The sequence below is a fragment of the Trematomus bernacchii genome, unplaced genomic scaffold (assembly GCF_902827165.1).
Source record: "Trematomus bernacchii unplaced genomic scaffold, fTreBer1.1, whole genome shotgun sequence".
NCBI classification, from domain to species: domain Eukaryota; kingdom Metazoa; phylum Chordata; class Actinopteri; order Perciformes; family Nototheniidae; genus Trematomus; species Trematomus bernacchii.
This window is the reverse complement of record NW_022987803.1, coordinates 11660426-11679132: the sequence shown is the minus strand read 5'-3', so window position 1 is coordinate 11679132 and position 18707 is coordinate 11660426. Positions and strand designations below refer to the sequence as shown.

The window sequence follows — 18707 nt, the reverse complement described above, 5'->3', positions numbered from 1 at the left end:
ATATACTATACTATGTCGTTTCTTGAGACATACTAGCCTACTCTTTTTTCTGATGTTTTCAACATCATGTCGTTTTATTAAAAATGTTTTGGGCATACTATACTATGTAATTTTTTTCAACATACTATACTATGTCATTTTTATGATATTTTCGACATACTATACTACGTATTTTTCCCAGTATTTTTGATATACTATACTACAGTATACAGTTTTTTAAAATTATATTTTCAAAATACTATAATATGATACTTTACTTTTTATAGTCCCTTAATGTATAGTAAGTCTGTTTAAAATATATATTATATAATACTATACTATTCTGACTTTGTATTTCTGGCATAGCTTTTAATGTAGTATAGAATGACTTCCTCAAATATTTTATGATTTACTATCATTTGACTTTCTTACATTTATACGACGTACCTTCCCATGATGTTTTCATGATACTTTTATGACATACTAGCCTCTGACTTTTTTATGACACACTATACATTGATTCTTGTTATTGATTGATTTCCTAACGAAAAGACAATTTCTGCTATATCATTTCTGTGTAAGTGAAAAACTGGAAGAAGGTCTTTGACTTTACTGACTTGACTGAGGGTGATGTATGACGACGGCTATACTTCTGAAACAAACAGGTGTAGCTGACAGAAATGCTCTATTTATTTTTCAATTACACTTAATCATATCACATTACCTACAAAAGTCCAGTATCAGATGACAAAATCGATGCCTCATTTCTACTGCATCTTCTTTGACGGGAGTATCCATCAGCTTTTTCAAGCAGCTGTGTTCTATTAAAACTCTGTAGTCTTGATAGATTGTTTTCCAACAACAAATAAAATGGTGTTACACTTGAAAGATGGAAGAGAGTGTGCTAATGTAATAGATAACAGTAATACATTCACATGTTTGTAGAGATGATTCCAGCTATTTATTTCAATGACAGAAGAATACTGCACAAGATTGCATCAGCAGAGGTTTATGCATAGACTTTGATTCTGAAAAATATTATACACATATTACTTTTTTTTTTTTACAATAACCTCTCTTTTCATAAACACTTTCGTATAGCATTCTTTAAAATTCTCCACTATTTAGGACAGAATCTTTTCAGATGTTTTTTAAATGTCTTCCCTTTTTTTGATATGTTCCATACATTAGTGTTGAGAAGTCAAAGCAAACACATTGCAACTCTGAATGCCACTGTACTGCACACACACTACAAGGATTTTGAAACACTATGGCTGCATTCAAAAAGAACTAAAAGGAATTCTTGAAGAAAGACTAGCAAATACAGAACCACCAATAGGTAATGAATTATTTAGCAGCAGTTCCAGAGAGAGAACGAGAGGAAAAGACAACAAAGAGTTGGAAAATGACAGCTGAAGCTCTGGCCATTTCTGACATTTATTTTAAAGAGAAATTAGATCAAAATATAATGTGATAAACTGTCTCAGACAAACAACCACAGACCTGAACAGAAGTCAATTATATTTTCCACATACATTCAGAAAATAATGTATGGTATACTTTCATTGAAATCTAATTACATAAGTACAGACTATGATTTTATGGCCTTAAGATTCAATTCTGCCAGGTAAATTAGGTTTTGGTGAGTTTACCCTGCAACTATATCCATGCTAGGCCCCAAGCTGTCCCATTAACTTGTGTCTTAGCTGTTCAAAAGTTCCATTAGGCCTTCAGTACAGGCTACACACACTTCTCCGTCAGGGTTTCAGTCCATCGTGTTAGGCCGGGGACTTCAAAGAGACAAGTCTTTCATCATTAGCTTTGGAGAGAGCTGGCTACATGTTCTTGTACATGGAGCGATCTCTGGGCAGCACGGGCTGGACCGCTGTCAGCTTCAGGTGGAAGTGGTAGACCACGACTGTGATGACGATTATAAGGGCCAAAATGAAACTCAGAATGAGGGGGAGGGTCTCCTCCAGGCGCTCCCGCTGGTCAGTGATGCACTTGTAGGCTGCAGAAAGGGGAATAATGAACACAATTAGCATGATGAGGGGAGAGAACATTTGTGACAAGGGTCCCAGAGGGGGTGGGTAAATTTATTCAGATTTCATATGTACCCCTTTTCGGCTGGGTGATATTAAATATTGTTTTCTTTTAATTGAATAATATTGGGATGATCATGTCATAGTACTACTCACATTTTGTCTGAAAAAGTCAAATAATAAAGGAAATATGATGTTCTAATATTAATATGTAATAGATTTTTATTATTTAATATAAACATTTTTGAAGCTGAAACTAGATAATTTGGACTTAGATCATTCATTTATTGTCAAAATTGCTGACTAGTCAATTAATCAAGAATGCCTTTCACTTATATATTTAATTTAATGATTTTTAAATTAAATTACTAAGTAACCAAAGGAGTTGGAACGTTTTTGTTGCGAGTTTTGTCAGATGCATGGCATACCATCAGACGCACTTTATTGCATTAAACATCCGATGCGACGTGGCAGTGCATTATGAAAACACATTTCATGCAAACTCGTTAAAAAACAACCAGGCATGTACAAGTCAATGGCCAAACCCTGGCAGATTGTAGTGTGAACCACACACTCATCATGTTGCCCTTTGTATAGGGTAAGTCAGGCATCAGTATTGGTTGAAAGAGGTTTGACTACACAATGTGCATAGTTGTGTTGTGCACTGACGCAACTATTCACACAGATGCTTCTTCTCTCATTTCTCCTATTTCGATGTTGTGCTTAGTTTAAGGGCATGTTGGCATGCACACATCTTTGTATGTCTGTAAAGGGGACAGCTAAACACAGCTGGCTGTACAGTGTGTGGTTTGAAGTTGAATGTGTTCCTCCCTGCGGACAGCAGTAATGCACACAAGGAGGGAGGCAGTGAAGCAAAGCACAGCCTAGTTTACAGCAGCTCAGAGCAAATGATTCTTCCAAGGTGATTGGTTTCAGAGGACAGCAAGGTACATTGGGTAGTCTATAAAAGCTGCACTGAGGTAAAGGATATGACTGCACTCATAAAGTCCTGAGGTCTCCCCACCCCTTATCTCTTTGTCTCTTTGCGTCTCCTTTGTCTCCCTTGCATTACCACCTTCTTCTTTTCTCTTGTTCCCCTGTGTCTGAAGCATGTGCTCCTCAAACTGCAGCAATACCCACCAGAGAGAGAGATCGACAGGTATGTGTTTCTCATCATTATCACAGTGTGTGCAGCGTTTCTCATAAAGAGGCAGTGGGTATTCTTACCTTCGCTGAACATGAAGTCAGAGGCGATGTCGAAGGGCTGGATTTGGACGTCATACATAGAGACGGTGATGCCCTTCTGGTGGTCGCTTGAGATGAGGGTGAGGGTCTGCTGAGCTGCACACACATATGACTGCCCGGCGGGGGTCACCAGGGCCGACAGGTGGTGGGTGCTGGCTGTGTGCTTTCCCGCTGGAGACAAAAGATGGGTCAAGAACTCATATGAATTAAGAATGAAGGCACTGTAATGTAAATGTGTCTGTGTTTGTAAATGCACCTGTGGACGGTTTTAAAGTCTGTCATTTGCTGCCAGGTATGGGGCCTATGTGAAAATGATATCCCATCATTTTCCATGATTTAAAAAGAAGATAAAACGGTTGGCAATGACATTTTTGAAATAAAAGAATACATTTTAATTGATTTAGAAAGTTGTGTAATAATATAACTAAGCTTTGTTTAATCTTAAAGGCATGCTGTAACATCGGGGCACTATCAAATCTGTAAAAAATGCAGTGAAATGCAGGCGGGTGGAAATGTGCTGAGTAGCAACTGTACACGCGCTCGGCGGGGGACTCACGGTTGTACGCGTTGATGAAATGCGATGTCTCAGAAGAGTCATAGACGAACTGGACCTTGCTTATCTTCCAAACCTCAATGTCTTTCTCACGGAGCTCCTGTAACACACAGACACACACACACACATGCGCGTGTCAAACTAGGCTTTTCCCCCTGCATGAAGAGGCCGCGTTGGCCTTCAATCAGAAGAACAATCCATCATGACGAGGCTTTTAATTTATTTTTATTTGACTTCATTCAGGGAACAGGCTTCAACGAACACGATTCTTGCATCATGATTAATTTCCCAACCAAAATAGGATTCCAAGTGACATCACATGTCTAAAAGCGTATATTTAGTGTGGGTTGGCGTTTTGCTATGTTTCCAGGAGATGCTTTAATTTGTTTTAAATTGCATATGGTACAGTATATGCATCATTGTCGTTGACTCGCCCACCTTAGAGAAGTAGATGCGGAGGGTGTAGGCGTTGTTCTTCCAGGATATTTGGATCTCTGACTCCGTGCTCCCACATGTCCCCTCGATTTCTGCACCTCGGGGCAGAGTGAACGCCGCCTGCTCCGTGATCAGCTGCAAAACACACAGAAAGCACGTGCAAAGAGTTAACAGATGGGGACACATTACGGATTAATGCCGCTGGTTTTAAGCATTCCATTTTTACGCACGACTGAATAGTGTAACCCAATTTGCAAAAAGCAGCAAATAATTAGTAGTTTTTATAAGCAGAAACAATAACGAGTCCAAATATATATATAATGATAAGTTTGATATTTAAAACAATATTTTATTTTCTTGATGATGGGTTTGACATGGTCAGCACAACTACACACTATACAAAAGCAGTTTCCCATTACAATTCTAACGTGCATTTTTCTTATAAGCGCAAAAAAACCCGCAATTGAAATAAACGGCAAAATATTTTGCATGTAAAAAAAGGTTTTGTGCTCTAACCACCTTTACGCACGACAAGCAAACCTTGTCATGTTTCAGCATAAAGCAATATTTTACGCAAGATTGCTTGAAACAACCATTGCGTTTATTATTTTTACTCAATTATGCACATCCACATGTATTAATATTCACGGGGGATTCCTTACGTCTATCCCATTGAGCGCGAGCACGTCATATGGCACGAGGAATCTCACGGCGAACTCCACCATCAGGCATGTCGTGCCGTTCTCCCGGACGGCGAAGATGGCTTTGTCCGGGTTGTTGGAGAGACCGGAAAGGTTCTCCCCTTCCTGCTCCGCCAGCACCACGGACAGCGCCAGCACACCTGGCAACAGAGCCGCACAGAATATTAAGAAGTCGCAGGTGGGGCTAATTTATGTCTGCGGGGTATCAGAAGGGGCACACACATCCCAAAACATGCACAATCAGCAGATACAGCGGCATAATGGTCATCTTTTAGATTCAGCTCACATCTTTAGATCACCACTGTTTCCTTACGGCAAAGTCAGGTAAAAACCCCGGAGAGGGAAATCTGCAGTATCAGGGGAGCAACAGCACGCCACTGGCTGCAGTCTCAACAACGTCAGAAAGTGCTGAACACGTTGAACGACTTTTATATTCATTTAAGGAGGAAATAACATGTGAAATATGCCACACACATCGACTCTGTCATGCCTAAACACGCGCATAATGTGCATACGCATACACGTACACACACACACTCACTGCAGTGAAGAGTCACGACAGCTGCACACACACTAAACACACTCCCTTACCGAATACAGCGAGCAGCAGAAGCCGGGCGCTCTCCGTGGTGCTGAAATCGAGTCGTCCCATCGCTACCAGCTTTCCCAGCGCTGAAAAAAAGGGGCTAAACTACTGGGCAGCCCGTGCTGAACCCACGACAAGAAGAGAAAGAAAGACAGAGAGGGGAGGCGGGAGAGGAAGGAAGGAAAAGAGAGAGAGAGAGGGGGGGATGCCTCCACTCAGCACCCAGCAGTCACGCTCAGATCATCCTGAATGCAGCAAAAATTGTCTCCAGGTTGGACGTGAGATCCGGTTTGCTCTGCAGGAGCAGCCGGCTCTGAGGAGTTTTGGCCGGCCAAACAGAGTGCCAAGGTTGAAGGGGTTTAACCCAGTGACAGCTGCAGGACTGAGCCCCTTCTACACATTATTAGCATCAGGATTAATGATCGTTCTTGAAGAAAAAGTTGGAAACCTGAATTACTCTCTTGTAAAGAAGGACTCGGCATGCAGTCTCGCTTATCCCCGCAATGCTGTAGTGTCCATCTCTGTGCAGCAGCTGTAGGTTGGGCTGAAATGATGTATGTCTAGAGGGTAATGCCGACAACACCCCCTCCCTCCCTGCCTCCTGCAAACTCCACTTCTGCAAGGTTGCAGCTGAGTTAGTGAGAATGTTGCACAAATCCTTTCATCTAATATGGAGACTTTAAATATTATAATGAATATATGTTATAAGTATTATTCAACAGAGTGAGATTGTATACAATTTTACAAATGCACTTACGCATTTTAAAATTCTCAGAAGTTATACAAGTTAAACTGGAACTGGAACCACATATTTGTTGTCTTGCTGTATCAATGTTGATTTGATAATGAATTTGTGTTCTCTCTGTCACACTCAGGACACAGTTCATTTCAGAAAGTGAGATTTTATTGACTGTTAGCCACCAATAAAATCATTAAAGATGACATAACATCTTACATAATTCAAGAATAATATGATAACAGAAAACATATGAAATATTAGCACAACATGAGTAAATGCTGAATTGACTAATTGTGTATTTATTATCACCCTTCCACCTTCGATGGAAGCCCCGCCCATTCTGTAAGGGCTGAACCATACACACTGAAACTGGAAGTTTTACATTGCGTTTCACTCTGTGGCTGCAATATCCTCCTGGCAGGAGCTGGCATCTACGCACGTTTGGGCAAAGTGTTTTAAGTTGCTGTTCTTGTTGTTTAGTCGTTAAAAACGTCCGGATTTAAGTTTGTAGAAACGTTTGCAGAGCGAACAGGCTAGTGTTGCTGTACAGTTAGGAGAACATTACGCTGCTGGATTCTATGATCACTTGCAAACAAGGCATTTGAGTTTCGATGGTCACTGAGGATCACATCACAAGGAGATGAATTAAGAGAAGTAGAACAATGGCTGTTACAGATCATATCTGCGATGTAACTAGGTCTAAAAGTAACGTTAGAATCTTGACATAAGTGGCAAAACACTTTCTACGCAAAGTGGCATTTTTATTTAAAAATGCCAAACTCGCACTTGACCGAGCTGATGCTGTCAATGCTGGGTTTACTGTCCACTTGGGGGTGTTTTCTGCACTGAGGAAAAGTTTCTGATCGCGGAATCTGCCCTGAAGCCAACATGGGACTCTCCTCCAACTCTTTTGGGTTCTTTTTAATCTCCGGGGAGGTGAACCGGCGCAATAGTTTGTTGCTCAGCACCGAGAAGGTCGTGTTTGAAGTAGTAGAAGTTAGTGCGGTGAACGGAGGAGGTTCAGCCCTGCAGGGAGACGCCTCGCGCCTCCTCACGGTTCTGGATGTACGCACAGGCACTAGTGTTCGGTCCGGAGGTGTGGGTCTGAGGATACTAGTTGGCAGACTACACCTTTTCTCATAGTAGCTGTCGCAAAATCTGCGCACACCAAACTCTAATGTTTTAGATGTGTCTGTCACTGAGTCAGCCTCACTTTTTTTGGAAGGAATGGGAGACAGTAGGATGCCCAGGGCGGAGGGCGCGCTGGGTCTGTGGATGTTTCCGCTGGGAAAATATGATGTTTGAGCCTCACAGCTTAGTTTAGGTAGGGGGAGGTGGTCATCGCTAGTTTTAGGGTGCGTAAAGTTGTTGTGGTGGTCTGAAGTGCGCGGAGGGGGTTTAGGGGTTAGAACTCCGGAGAAGACCAGCTGTGGAGGCGAGGAGGAAGCGTCCTGCTCTCTTTCAAACTCCTCTATAGAGTCCATCGACGGCAGCCGACTCTGCTTTACCCGAGGCCTTGTTGGCCAACTCCAATTTGGAACCAATAAACAATCAGCATGATCACACGTTTGGAAGTCCTCAAGTTTATTCACTACATTTCCAACTCTCCTTCCAAACGTGTCATTAACATCAACACTTCCCAAACTAAGTCGCGGCTGCGCATTTCCCTGAGCTTCCCGGTTCTTCTTGAAACTGTTTGTGAGCGCAAAGACGCACTCTGTGTGACCGAGAAACTTCGCTACTGCAACTGCAGAGTTTCCAACTTTATTCTGCCTGTCTATCCGAAGACCCAGCCTCTTGAACGATCTCACCAGAAACTCTACCACATGGGAGTGCCCTGAAACTGTGGCATACATTAGCGCAGTGTTCCCCCACACGTCCACAACCTCCGGGTCTGCATTGTGTCGGACCAGGATCTTCACAGCGTCCAGGGAGCCTTGCTCACAGGCGTAACTGAGCGCGGTGCGCCCGGTTCCGTCTGGACAGTTCACACTGGCGCCTTTCTGCAGCAGAAGCTCTACAAACTTACACCGAGTGTGGCCATCAGGCAGCAGGATGGAGGAGATAAGGGGGGTCTGTGCGTCCTCTGTTTTGCAGTCCACAATCTCCCCATCCAGCGCGTCCAGAACGAACCTGGCCAGGTGGACTTTATCCTTGGACATCGCCTCCAGGAGGATCTTAGTGCCTGTTTGCTCATTGGACTTTCCCTGAGCCTTGAGCATGATTCTGAAATGGGCTCCTCATCAGATAAAGTTCAGCTATAAAGGATATGGAGCAGGTTTGGAAACCTCTCCTAAAAACGGGACGAGTGCTGACAAAAACAACACATCACCTCTGTTATATAGTGAAGAGGGCAGCCACGGAGTTGCCAGGCAACGCAAACATAAACCCCGCGCTTTGTTCGTCTTTCAAATGGAAATACTTTGCTTATAATGACAATCAACAGCCTCACGAGTGGATCTGCGATGTTGAATGATCCTGCACTTGTTGAATGTGATTAGACAGCAGTATTCATTGTCTGGAAAATAAGTGCGCGGGCGTTGCACGCTAATACAGTATGACACCACTTAAAACATGTTCCATTCAAAATGATTCTGAAGGGAGTAAGAGCTTAAACAATCTTGGATCTGAATAATGTTTTAATGATGGGTCAAAGAAAAAATGAAATATCAATAGTGTTAAGCACTACTGTGTTCAAAACACAGGAGGATTATATTCTGACACAACAAAAAAATATACTTGGATGAAACAAAAATGAGCCTCTTCATCATGTCCCGTTTTACACCTGGATTTATTGGTACACATACTATAAAACAGTATTAAAGGAGCTGGATAACAACAGTATTTTCATTGCTTTAAGTTCAACAATACAATATAAATACAAAAACACGCACAGAATGGTTTGTTGACAAGCTACAGTTCAAATAGAAAACAGAGAGGAGATACAGTAGAAACTGAGGAAATGAAATCGGTGACTTGCTCTGCAAAAATAATCGGCTTTTTGACAAACTAGAGAGCCAAAGGTTACATGTAATCACACAACAAAAACATTCCACTAGTGCAACAAAGCCTCTAACAAACATAATATTCTTAAACTACACATTATATCTAATATATATAATATATATATATATTCATTTATTTATATATATCTTCATATAAATAACCCCTTAATTTGGCATTTTATCATTCACAAAATAATTTTACCATCCTAGCAGACACTGAGTGGCACATTTGAAAGCGATGGAATAAAATTTAAAAGCACTTTTTGACTTGTTTATCTCTGCACTAGATATGTGGTGTGAGCTTTATACTGTGTTGTGTGGTGCAGTCAGGGCAGACTGGGAGACGGAGACAACAAAGAAAACCCAGTGGTTGATAAATGTCTTTCCCAACATCCCACAGACCCACTCTATCCCAAGCCCTTGTATGACAGAACACAATTGGGCAAAAAGTAAATTAAACTACATACATTCCAGTATATACAAGAAAATCCCATCTACCCTATATGTGTGTTACAGCAGGAAATCACAGAAAATATATTTTAAAAAGGGCTTAATACCTCGAGGTACTTTTATACTCATGTTTTTTGTGTCATCATTATAAAGACTTTTGGTCAATCTTTGTTAGTGGTATGCCCTGCAATGTGACTGCCAGGCATCGTCATATGTGCACAAATACTACAGTACCCACAGTATCACTTTATAATCGTACTTCACCTCACATGTCATTCCCTGTAGGGGCTTTTTGTCCAGCAGTGTCACCAAGACTGCAGACAATAGTGCTTCCTCAAGTGCTCTGTAGTGCCATAAACAGTAAGGGAACGTGTGGGGGACACAGGCCTGCTCTGAAGTCCCTGGTGTGGAAAGTGTGAGGCAGCCATGTCACAGGCTTTGTTACAAATCTCTTATAATGACTCAGTCTGACATCCCCTGACTGAAGGCGAGCAGGGAAACGTTGAGGATTACAAGCTGAGGTTGCTAACGTGCAGTCAAGAAGCTATTAAGGGAGCACTTCACTTAAACAACGCTTTAATGAGGGGGACACTGACTAGGCCAGATGGCTTTGACTTCGCTCTGCAAAAGTTCTTGTCCGATGGTGATGGGCTGCTCAATTAACACAATGTATTACAGCAGAATGAATGTGCTGCCAAACATTGACACATTTTGCTACATGTGTGTTAAGGATTTGGCACGAGTTTCAAGTGCAAAACTCTCCACAACTTTGCCCACTTTTTTTATATGTGCAAGTTTTCAATCTGCTTGTTCATATTGTAAGCAACATGGCCAGGTGTTGTTAGTTACTGATCTGGCTTAGAAGAAATAACAGTTTTAAACCTTCCATCTTTTATTTGCCTACTTTGTCAACGGGCCTCTTTTCTGGGTAGTTAACAGTTCTCCGGTTGGTCCACTGCCTGCCTCCTGGGACAGTGACAGTTGGCTGTTTTGCTGAGATGTATATGCTACTGTAGATACTCTCTGGTATACAGTGATGCAGTGTTTATGTCTAGGGCTCTTAGGCCTTTTGCCTTGACAATGTGGGTGCTATAGAGCTTGATGTCTTGTTTTAGACTATGGAGCCTCTGCTTTCAATGTATTACCTTCATGTTGTTTAGTCATCATTAAAGGCAAAACAAATAAAACATTTGGGTAACTATTACTGTATCATTTTCCTCTATTTCTTTTGGTCACGGTTATAATTGATTTTCTGTATTTTCTGCACCTTAAGCTTTAAGGGAATCATGTTTTGTTTTTTGCATAGTATATGTGATTTTGAGCCCGAAATTAGGAGCATAACACTTTGAGTTTTGCAGGTATACACTTGTGATGATTGAGGGTAATTGTACAAATAAATAAAAATGACTATAGCATGTTATTTTCAAGTAAAACACAAAAGGTACACAATCTCTAGGGTATAGCATTTCAAAACAAAACTTGAGTGGGGAAATCGGCCTTAATCAAAGTGAACATCTCTCCATTGTGATCCCTTTATAGTCTTTTGACGCAGCAAAGATAATAAGCCTTTTTATAGTCGGCTGTAACATTGTCGGACAACAAAAACGTCAGTAATACATCTTTGTGAAGTCACACAACTTGCATTGTAGGTATAGGTGACACGTGGTGTTTGCTACTCCTTCATACAGTGATTTTCTTTTTTAAAAATACATTCTTACTGAAATACAGAAAACCTACAGTAGTGCACTGCTACATTTTCCACATTGTTATAATGGCCTACACATACAAAGTGCTCAGGACAGGACTGGTGTGTAGCGTACAGTGTATTTCACAACGTTTTTTCATTTGTGCTGAAATGACATTAAATCTTAAACATATTCTTTTCACCTCTTCGCGCCGTTTCTGGAGCAGTTAATCGGGTACCATTTTCAAAGAAAGAAAGAAGCAAAAAAGTATAAAAGGGAATGGTTATCCACCTCCCGTGAGTGAAAGTGTTTGTGCATGTGTTCTGTGTGTGTGTGTGTGTGAGTGAGTGTGTGTGTCCACCCATAGCTGCAGCTTGTGTTGCCCGTAGGATTCAGAGAGCATTGAAGGTGAACATTTCGATCTACAAACAGTGGAGGAGGGGATACGTCTGATTCTGTGTGATTTGCTTCCGAGGTAACATTTCCTCTCCATATAAGTGGTTAAACCCCCTGCCAAACAGTGCAGAGCACCAATGGCTCAGTGTTGTAGAGTTGGTGGGTGAGGTAAGGGTGCAGAAACTGAGTGGTGGGAGGGCTACTGTGTTTGTTTGTTTGTTTGTGTGTGAAAGATGACAGAAAGTAGAGGGACAGTGATGTAACCAGGGTTAATGTCTCTGGGTGGTAGAGGGCTATCAGCGGTGGAGTGTTTCTGCACCTGCATGTTTGTGTGCGTGCGTGTGTGTGTGTGTGTGCGTGTACATGTGCCTCTGTCTCATTCGCTCACACCACCGTGGCAGGTCTGCGGTCCATCTCCTCCTCCAACTTCACCATCTGTTGCATGTCCTTGGCCTTCGAGGAGAACAAAGAAAACACCGTTAGACACATAGCGACAGAAAATGACAAATAACATCAAATAAACAACATTAGCAGAGGATTAACCCTTTCCTTACATACTTTTGCACGCAATATAAACCACATGCTTCGTAGGAGTGAAGTTAAATGGATGCCACAAAATGTCTGCAGTGGGACAATGGGCGTTCACTTCCACTCATCATTTGCTTTCATAGTATGTGACAGAGGGGCAGGCTGGGAGCTGGCTGTTTTTGCTTAGTAATAGCTGGTGAGTCATGGTGATAAATGACTCAAGCTGCTCGTTGGCACTGCTGACACCCTGAGAGCTGCAGAATACAAATGGGGGGGAAAGGAGGATCTCAAAATACTAAGTAATTCTTTCTTTCTTTCTTAATCTTGCAATCTCTTCCAAGGCAGACCTGTCGTGTAACAGTTACCTGCTTTAGACAGAAGGGATTGAATGTGTAACATAACATAGGTAGAAGGAAAGCTGATCTCTAAAGGATGGACTGACAGTAAGGTGGTATCAGAGGGAGAGTTGAGTGAGATGGAGATGCCTACCTTGAACCTGTTTGTTTGCATGGTGTGATTTCAAAAGCTGTGCCGGAAGAAGCAAATCATATTAAAAAACAAATGAATTTGTGCAGACATGTAAGACATGTACAGGTGATGACAGTGCGGCAGATGGAAAAACAAAATGGAAAGATGCATTTATGATACCTTCATGAGCAAAGTGACCTTTACTTCTTTAGAGGTTATACTCTTTTAAGTGTAACCTTTCAGCAACATTATGTAACAAATACATCAAATAACATTTAAATAACAGCTTAAAGAAATTGGTGTTACACTGAGTGTAATGCGGTAAATGGAGTATCATTCAGTTCCACTCTGCAATCGAACCTCTATTCTTAGTCACTTTGGTGAGCAGGTTGTATAATCTCTCGGTAGAAATGTGTAACGCTTTACTGCACCTAGTTGATGTTGGTGAGACTGGATCATATTTGATTGACTGGTCCTGATGTCCTCTGTCTGCCCTGCCTTGCTTTATTTTTTATAAAAAATGATAGCTTAACTTGTTGCTTAAAGGGGACCTATCATGCAAAATGCACTTTTGTACGTCTCTTATACATGAATATGTGTCCCCGGTGTTCCAGGGAACTCACTAAGTGTCAGAAAACACAACCCTCTCTATTTTCCTCCATACCCAAATCTCTAAAAAAGGGGCTGCAACGGATCTGATAAAAACTGATCCAGATTTGAACACTGTCCTGACGTCAGGACAGTGGCGCTACGGCTATTGGGCCAACTCCACCAATCAGGAGGAGACAGCCACGGCCATTGCCGTTCGAAAGCGCTGGAGACGCTGTAGTACATATGCCAGGCCTGTAGGTGGTGCTGTTCTCACATAATCTGCCCTTGCTAAAACAGAGCTAAAACATTTCAAATTGAGCAAAATGAGGCATGGCTAAAATGCATGATCTGTTTGGTATTTTGAAAAAAAAAAAGTATAAATATGCCTTATATAGGTATGGTCCTACACTATATTATTCAAATATAGCATGATAGGTCCACTTTAAGTAATGCTAACCGCTAACTCCTGTTAAGCTAGCCGTTAGCTCAGTTAGTCGTGTTGCCAGGACTGGGAGCTCTGACCATTGGTTAGTTTAGCACAGGAGCTTTGGATCGCTAGGTTTGATCATTACTAATGTTATCATAACAACGTTTTGATCATAACAAATGCATGTGTATACGCGGGTATACATGACTTGCACTCCAATTAATCAAAAATACAAATGACTACATAATGTTGCTTTAATGCATGTATGGCAGATAGATACAGTGCAGTCAAGTGTTATACAGAATAAACTCTCAATGTAGGAATAATATTGTGCGTTGAGACTTTGATTCTTGAAAGTTGACTATTTATTCTTTGAGAGCAACATTGTTCTTTCTCGGTAGAGTCTGGGGAATTTCTGAGGCCAGTCATATGGAAAACTTCCTACAAAACCTATTAGGGTTACATCACAGAAGACAGAAACTGCCTCCATCATATAGTGAAGAAATCAGCCAGGTAACTGCGCTAGTCCCCAGCCTCAAATGTTATTTACACTCTGCCTGTGGGGTCTGTAACTTGTTGTACCTGCTCATTGAACTTCTCCAGTTTCTCCAACTGTTCTCTCTGGTTTTTCTGTAGCTGCTCCATCTCTTTCTGTAGCTTCATGGCCAGCTGCAGACACACAGGGACACAATATAATCAAATCCCAGTTACTGATGAGAACTTTCAACAATAACACAGTCTCAAGCCATGACTTTTAGTCAAAGATCGCTGTACACAAAATGAAGATTACAAAATAAATCTACCCAACAAAGTTCATTTAAATTCATCTTCTATTTGTTATAGTGATCAACACACATGAGTAAAAAGCCCTGTACTACAGGTTGTCACATAGTGTTAGTTAATTATGCAACATCAAATCAAGAGGTTTAACACTTGTTGTCACGACTACTGCTGTTAAGTAAGCAAAACAAAAGTCATGAAATATTTTCAGTAGCAGTAAAAGGCCTTGTTTCATTTAAGACCAGTCCCATCTTTTGTTTTTTTTTTAAAGTGGGAATGTTTCCTTAGAAATGTAACAATACTGAAGTAGTAAAAGACATCCAAACATTTCAATGGAATTCATATATTCATTATGACTTAAAATGTGCGATTTACTGGTATATTTTGTAGCTTAGTGTTCAAAGAAGGAAAGGGTAAAAACAACCTACCCTCTTCCTCTCATCCAGGAACTTCTTGGTGTTGCTGCTGTTTAACTCTCGCACTCTCCTGAATAGCAAAAAGAACATGATCATGGCATAACAATTGGCTAAAAACAATCACAACAAACCACTTCTCCAAATGAATTACTAATCATTATAGATGGATACAGTATATATGTGTGTGTGTGTGACCCACCTCTCTCTCTCTGCCTTGTTTTTGATGGACTTGTCCTGGCTGATGGCTTTACTGTTTTCCATGGACATCTTGGCCTGGTTGGCACGCATCTCTTTGCTCTGCCTGAAATTGTAGAACAAGCAGCCACATGTAGTTGAAGACCCTGCATTTACAGCGACAGTAAGGTGACTGGGACCTTGAGTTAGCCTCTTGGAAACAGGTCACCTGCAGTAAATGGGTGTGTACACATGTGGTGTGTGTGTGTGTGTGTGTGTGTGTGTGTGTGTGTGTGTGTGTGTGTGAGCCTCTCACCGTTCGTGGATGAGTTTGAGCTGCACGGTCTGCTGCTCCTGCACGGTGGTCAGGAGTTTCTTGAGGTGTTCGCACTGCTGTGTGACGTGGCCGTCCTTCATCACCTGCTCCTCGCTGCTGTGGCTGCTGATCAGCTCTGACCACTCTTTAGTGTGCTGTGCTGTGATGTCCTTTACCTGCATACACACACAGTTCCAGATACACACCTCAGTCGATGTAACTCCAGGCTCTTTACATCACAGCTAGGGCTGGGTCCTATCCCGGTTTCGTCACTCACAGCTCAAAACAACTCTGAGAGTAAATCACATTATGGTGCAGACTACTGCTCCCAAAGCACCAATGGACACATTAGTTTCTTGTTTTCTTTTTTAAGATGAATAATAAATTGCCAATAGAGTGCAAAAAGGTAAAACCATGTTTAGAGAGTATCCTTATTCATTTTGTAAAATCATGATATAATTGACTTTCCAAAAAGGAGGCTTGTTTTGGGGTAAAAAGTTACCTTGACTTTGTGATCAGCGGTCAGTGTTTGGATCTTATCCTCCGTCTCCTTCTTCAGCTCTTGGCAGTTGTTTTCCCTGTGAGGAAACCACCATGAGATCATGCAGGGCAAATGTAATTGTAAAACCTTTAAAGAGACCTTTTTTATTTTCACGTCTGTTGCTTTTCTTGCGTTTACCCTCGTTTTTTAATGGCTTTCTCTAGTAGTTTCTCCAGGGAGGTCTTCTCCTTCTCATTCTGTGACACCATCTTGTCCACCTGGGTGCAGTGGGCTTTCTGCATTGTACTTTGATCCTATTGAAACAACAACATGTTAATCACCAAGTATTTATTTTCTACTTTTGAATTGCAGTTGTACCCATCAACTTCCTCCATGAGCATATTTGAGAATCATTTTGAAACAGATATCATAGAAAAGCAGGCAGCTACAATACAAATCTTTGATAGTCATAATAATAATAATATGTTGTTGTTGTCTACATCTAGTTATGAGCCAACAGTTGTCCTCAAACAGTCAACAGATGGGTCTGGATGGCACTTGTATACATGGGTTATGCAATAGTACCTAATACTATGATAATTAATGAGCCACTATGAATGAGCGAACACTCACCACGGTCGCTATGGTACGCTCTGGTCAAAGGAAAGGCACCTTAGCAAGTATAATTTCTTACTAAACATTGATGATGTGTCCTCATGTGTGTGTGTGTTTGTTGTGGACAGACTGTGTGTGTGTGTGTGTGTGTGTGTGTGTGTATGTGTGTGTGTGTGTGTGTGTGTGTGTATGTGTGTGTGTGTGTGAGTGTGTGTGTGTGTGCAGGCGAACACAGGGATGAAGCAGTGAGAGATGAAAGGTGGAGCATCAATGAGGGTCCGGAATAAGCAGCAGCCTCTTTGCACACACTACCAACAGGTCGGCTCTCACACAATCACCCACCTTTGCCTGCTTCTTCTTTAAAGTGTTGAGCTCCTTCTGTTGCTTTTTAATCAATTTAAGGTACGTCTGCAGAGGGGGAGAAGTGCTATTATTAATCTGGTTGCAGGTTATGTTGAGAGTAGCCTTTGAGTAGACATTATACATCAGACTTAAACATATTACTCTTTATCATTCTCCTTTTATGAAACCTGTACGATTACCTACGTCAGGAATATGACCATCGTTTTTTTGAAGGACCGAGTATGAGAAAATGTCCTAAAATGGCAATGTAATGTGACCGTAACTTTTCACTTTTATTTTACAACATGATTGTTTAGCAATAACTTCAATAAAGCACACCTCTGTTGGTTTTGAACCAACATGATTACACATTCTGCAACTCTTGCACCTTTTCTGTCCTACAGACTGAGCCCTGTCACTGTGTTTAGAGTAAGTTGTTCAGTTACCCACCTTCATTAGTTTTAAGTCCTCAATGCTGACATTAGGCACGAGTCCAGTATCTGAAACAGCAGAGAAAAGTCATGTTTTAACAACAAACGTTCATATGTATGCCTTTACTGTGTTTAAGAGTCAGTGTATACCCTTTTTGTTTTCTGCGTTGTTATTGTGAGCCGAGTTGGAGCTCTGGGCCATGTCCGAGCTGGCCTGCGGTGTGACGTTGGCCTTCACCGTGTCTCCTTTCCCTTTTCCCTTCTTATCATTCTTTGAGCTTCCACTGGGAACGTCTGCTATGTCATTCTACAAAAAGAAATAATTAAATTAGATGGTAAGGCACACTGTTATTTGGATGCAGGTATACAGAGTTTAAAACTTAGCTATAAGAGGTAACATAAGTGTCGCCCAGTCAATCAGGTACAGTTCTGCATTTTCTATTAAAGTGGACCTATCATGCTATATTTGAATAATATAGTGTAGGACCATACCTATATAAGGCATATTTATACTTTTTTTTTTTTTTCAAAATACCAAACAGATCATGCATTTTAGCCATGCCTCATTTTGCTCAATTTGACATTTTTTAGCTCTGTTTTTGCAAGGGTTGATTCTGTGAGAACAGCACCACCTACTGGCCTGGCATATGTACTACAGCGTCTCCAGCGCTTTCGAACGGCAATGGCCGTGGCTGTCTCCTCCTGATTGGTGGAGTTGGCCCAATAGCCGAAGCGCCACCGTCCTGACGTCAGGACAGTGTTCAAATCTGGATCAGTTTTTATCAGATCCGTTGCAGCCCCTTTTTTAGAGATTTGGGTATGGAGGAAAATAGAGAGGGTTGTGTTTTCTGACACTTGGTGAGTTCCCTGGAACACCGGGGACACATATTCATGTATAAAAGACGTACAAAAAGTGCATTTTGCATGATAGGTCCCCTTTAACTCAAACTGAAGGATCAGGTGTGTGTGTGTGTGTGTGTGTGTGTGTGTGTGTGTGTGTGTATGTGTGTGTGTACCGTGTCAATCCCCAGCGCCTTCATCTGGTCAGCTCTTTTCTCTGCTATGGTCAAGAACTTCTTTGGGTCCGATAGGGCATCCACAATTGCTAAAACACACAAAACAATGTATGAGTATAGTACAGGAGAAAGAAAAGATTAATTAATAAAAAGGTGGGTTAAAGGATTGTTGGATGCCATGTTTAACCACATTTCCACATAACACCTATGACAAAACTCTAAACTACTGTTTATTTAAAGCCTATCAAAATGAGGGTCAATATATCAATCTGCTTTCTTACATTCTGTTGTATAGGTTTATGTGCA

The 18707-nt window shown here is 41.3% G+C and overlaps 2 protein-coding genes across 3 annotated transcripts in view; both read right to left on the bottom strand.

The window, feature by feature from the left end:
* Positions 1 to 653: 653 nt before the first annotated feature.
* On the bottom strand, positions 654 to 6015 carry lamp5 (lysosomal associated membrane protein family member 5). The gene is made up of 6 exons (XM_034150372.1): positions 5547 to 6015; positions 4917 to 5095; positions 4258 to 4389; positions 3823 to 3919; positions 3249 to 3437; positions 654 to 1990 (listed from the first exon to the last, which is right to left on the bottom strand). Exons 1-6 carry the CDS (start codon positions 5605 to 5607, stop codon positions 1815 to 1817), a joined length of 834 nt encoding a protein of 277 aa, XP_034006263.1. The 5' UTR covers positions 5608 to 6015; the 3' UTR covers positions 654 to 1814.
* A 3032-nt stretch (positions 6016 to 9047) lies between these two features.
* The window catches only part of LOC117498340 (1-phosphatidylinositol 4,5-bisphosphate phosphodiesterase beta-4-like), a 62291-nt gene continuing 52631 nt past the window's right edge, over positions 9048 to 18707 (bottom strand). For both annotated transcript variants that reach the window (XM_034150370.1, XM_034150371.1), the window contains exons 29-40: positions 18402 to 18490; positions 17536 to 17692; positions 17405 to 17454; positions 16955 to 17020; positions 16196 to 16311; positions 16019 to 16094; positions 15517 to 15692; positions 15226 to 15327; positions 15039 to 15096; positions 14413 to 14499; positions 12834 to 12870; positions 9048 to 12269 (exon numbers count right to left, since the gene is read on the bottom strand). In XM_034150370.1, coding sequence (XP_034006261.1) covers positions 12193 to 12269; positions 12834 to 12870; positions 14413 to 14499; positions 15039 to 15096; positions 15226 to 15327; positions 15517 to 15692; positions 16019 to 16094; positions 16196 to 16311; positions 16955 to 17020; positions 17405 to 17454; positions 17536 to 17692; positions 18402 to 18490 — 1091 coding nt within the window. In that variant the 3' untranslated portion in view covers positions 9048 to 12192. The remainder of the gene's footprint in view (positions 12270 to 12833; positions 12871 to 14412; positions 14500 to 15038; positions 15097 to 15225; positions 15328 to 15516; positions 15693 to 16018; positions 16095 to 16195; positions 16312 to 16954; positions 17021 to 17404; positions 17455 to 17535; positions 17693 to 18401; positions 18491 to 18707) is intronic.

Coding starts and splice junctions, on each gene's coding strand:
- lamp5 (XM_034150372.1), bottom strand. CDS start 5,607: ATGGGACGACTCGATTTCAGCACCACGGAGAGCGCCCGGCTTCTGCTG. Junction 4,390..4,916: donor TCGCGCTCAATGGGATAGAC/GTAAGGAATCCC, acceptor TGTGTTTTGCAG/CTGATCACGGAGCAGGCGGC. Junction 1,991..3,248: donor TGACTTCATGTTCAGCGAAG/GTAAGAATACCC, acceptor CCCTTTCTGCAG/CCTACAAGTGCATCACTGAC.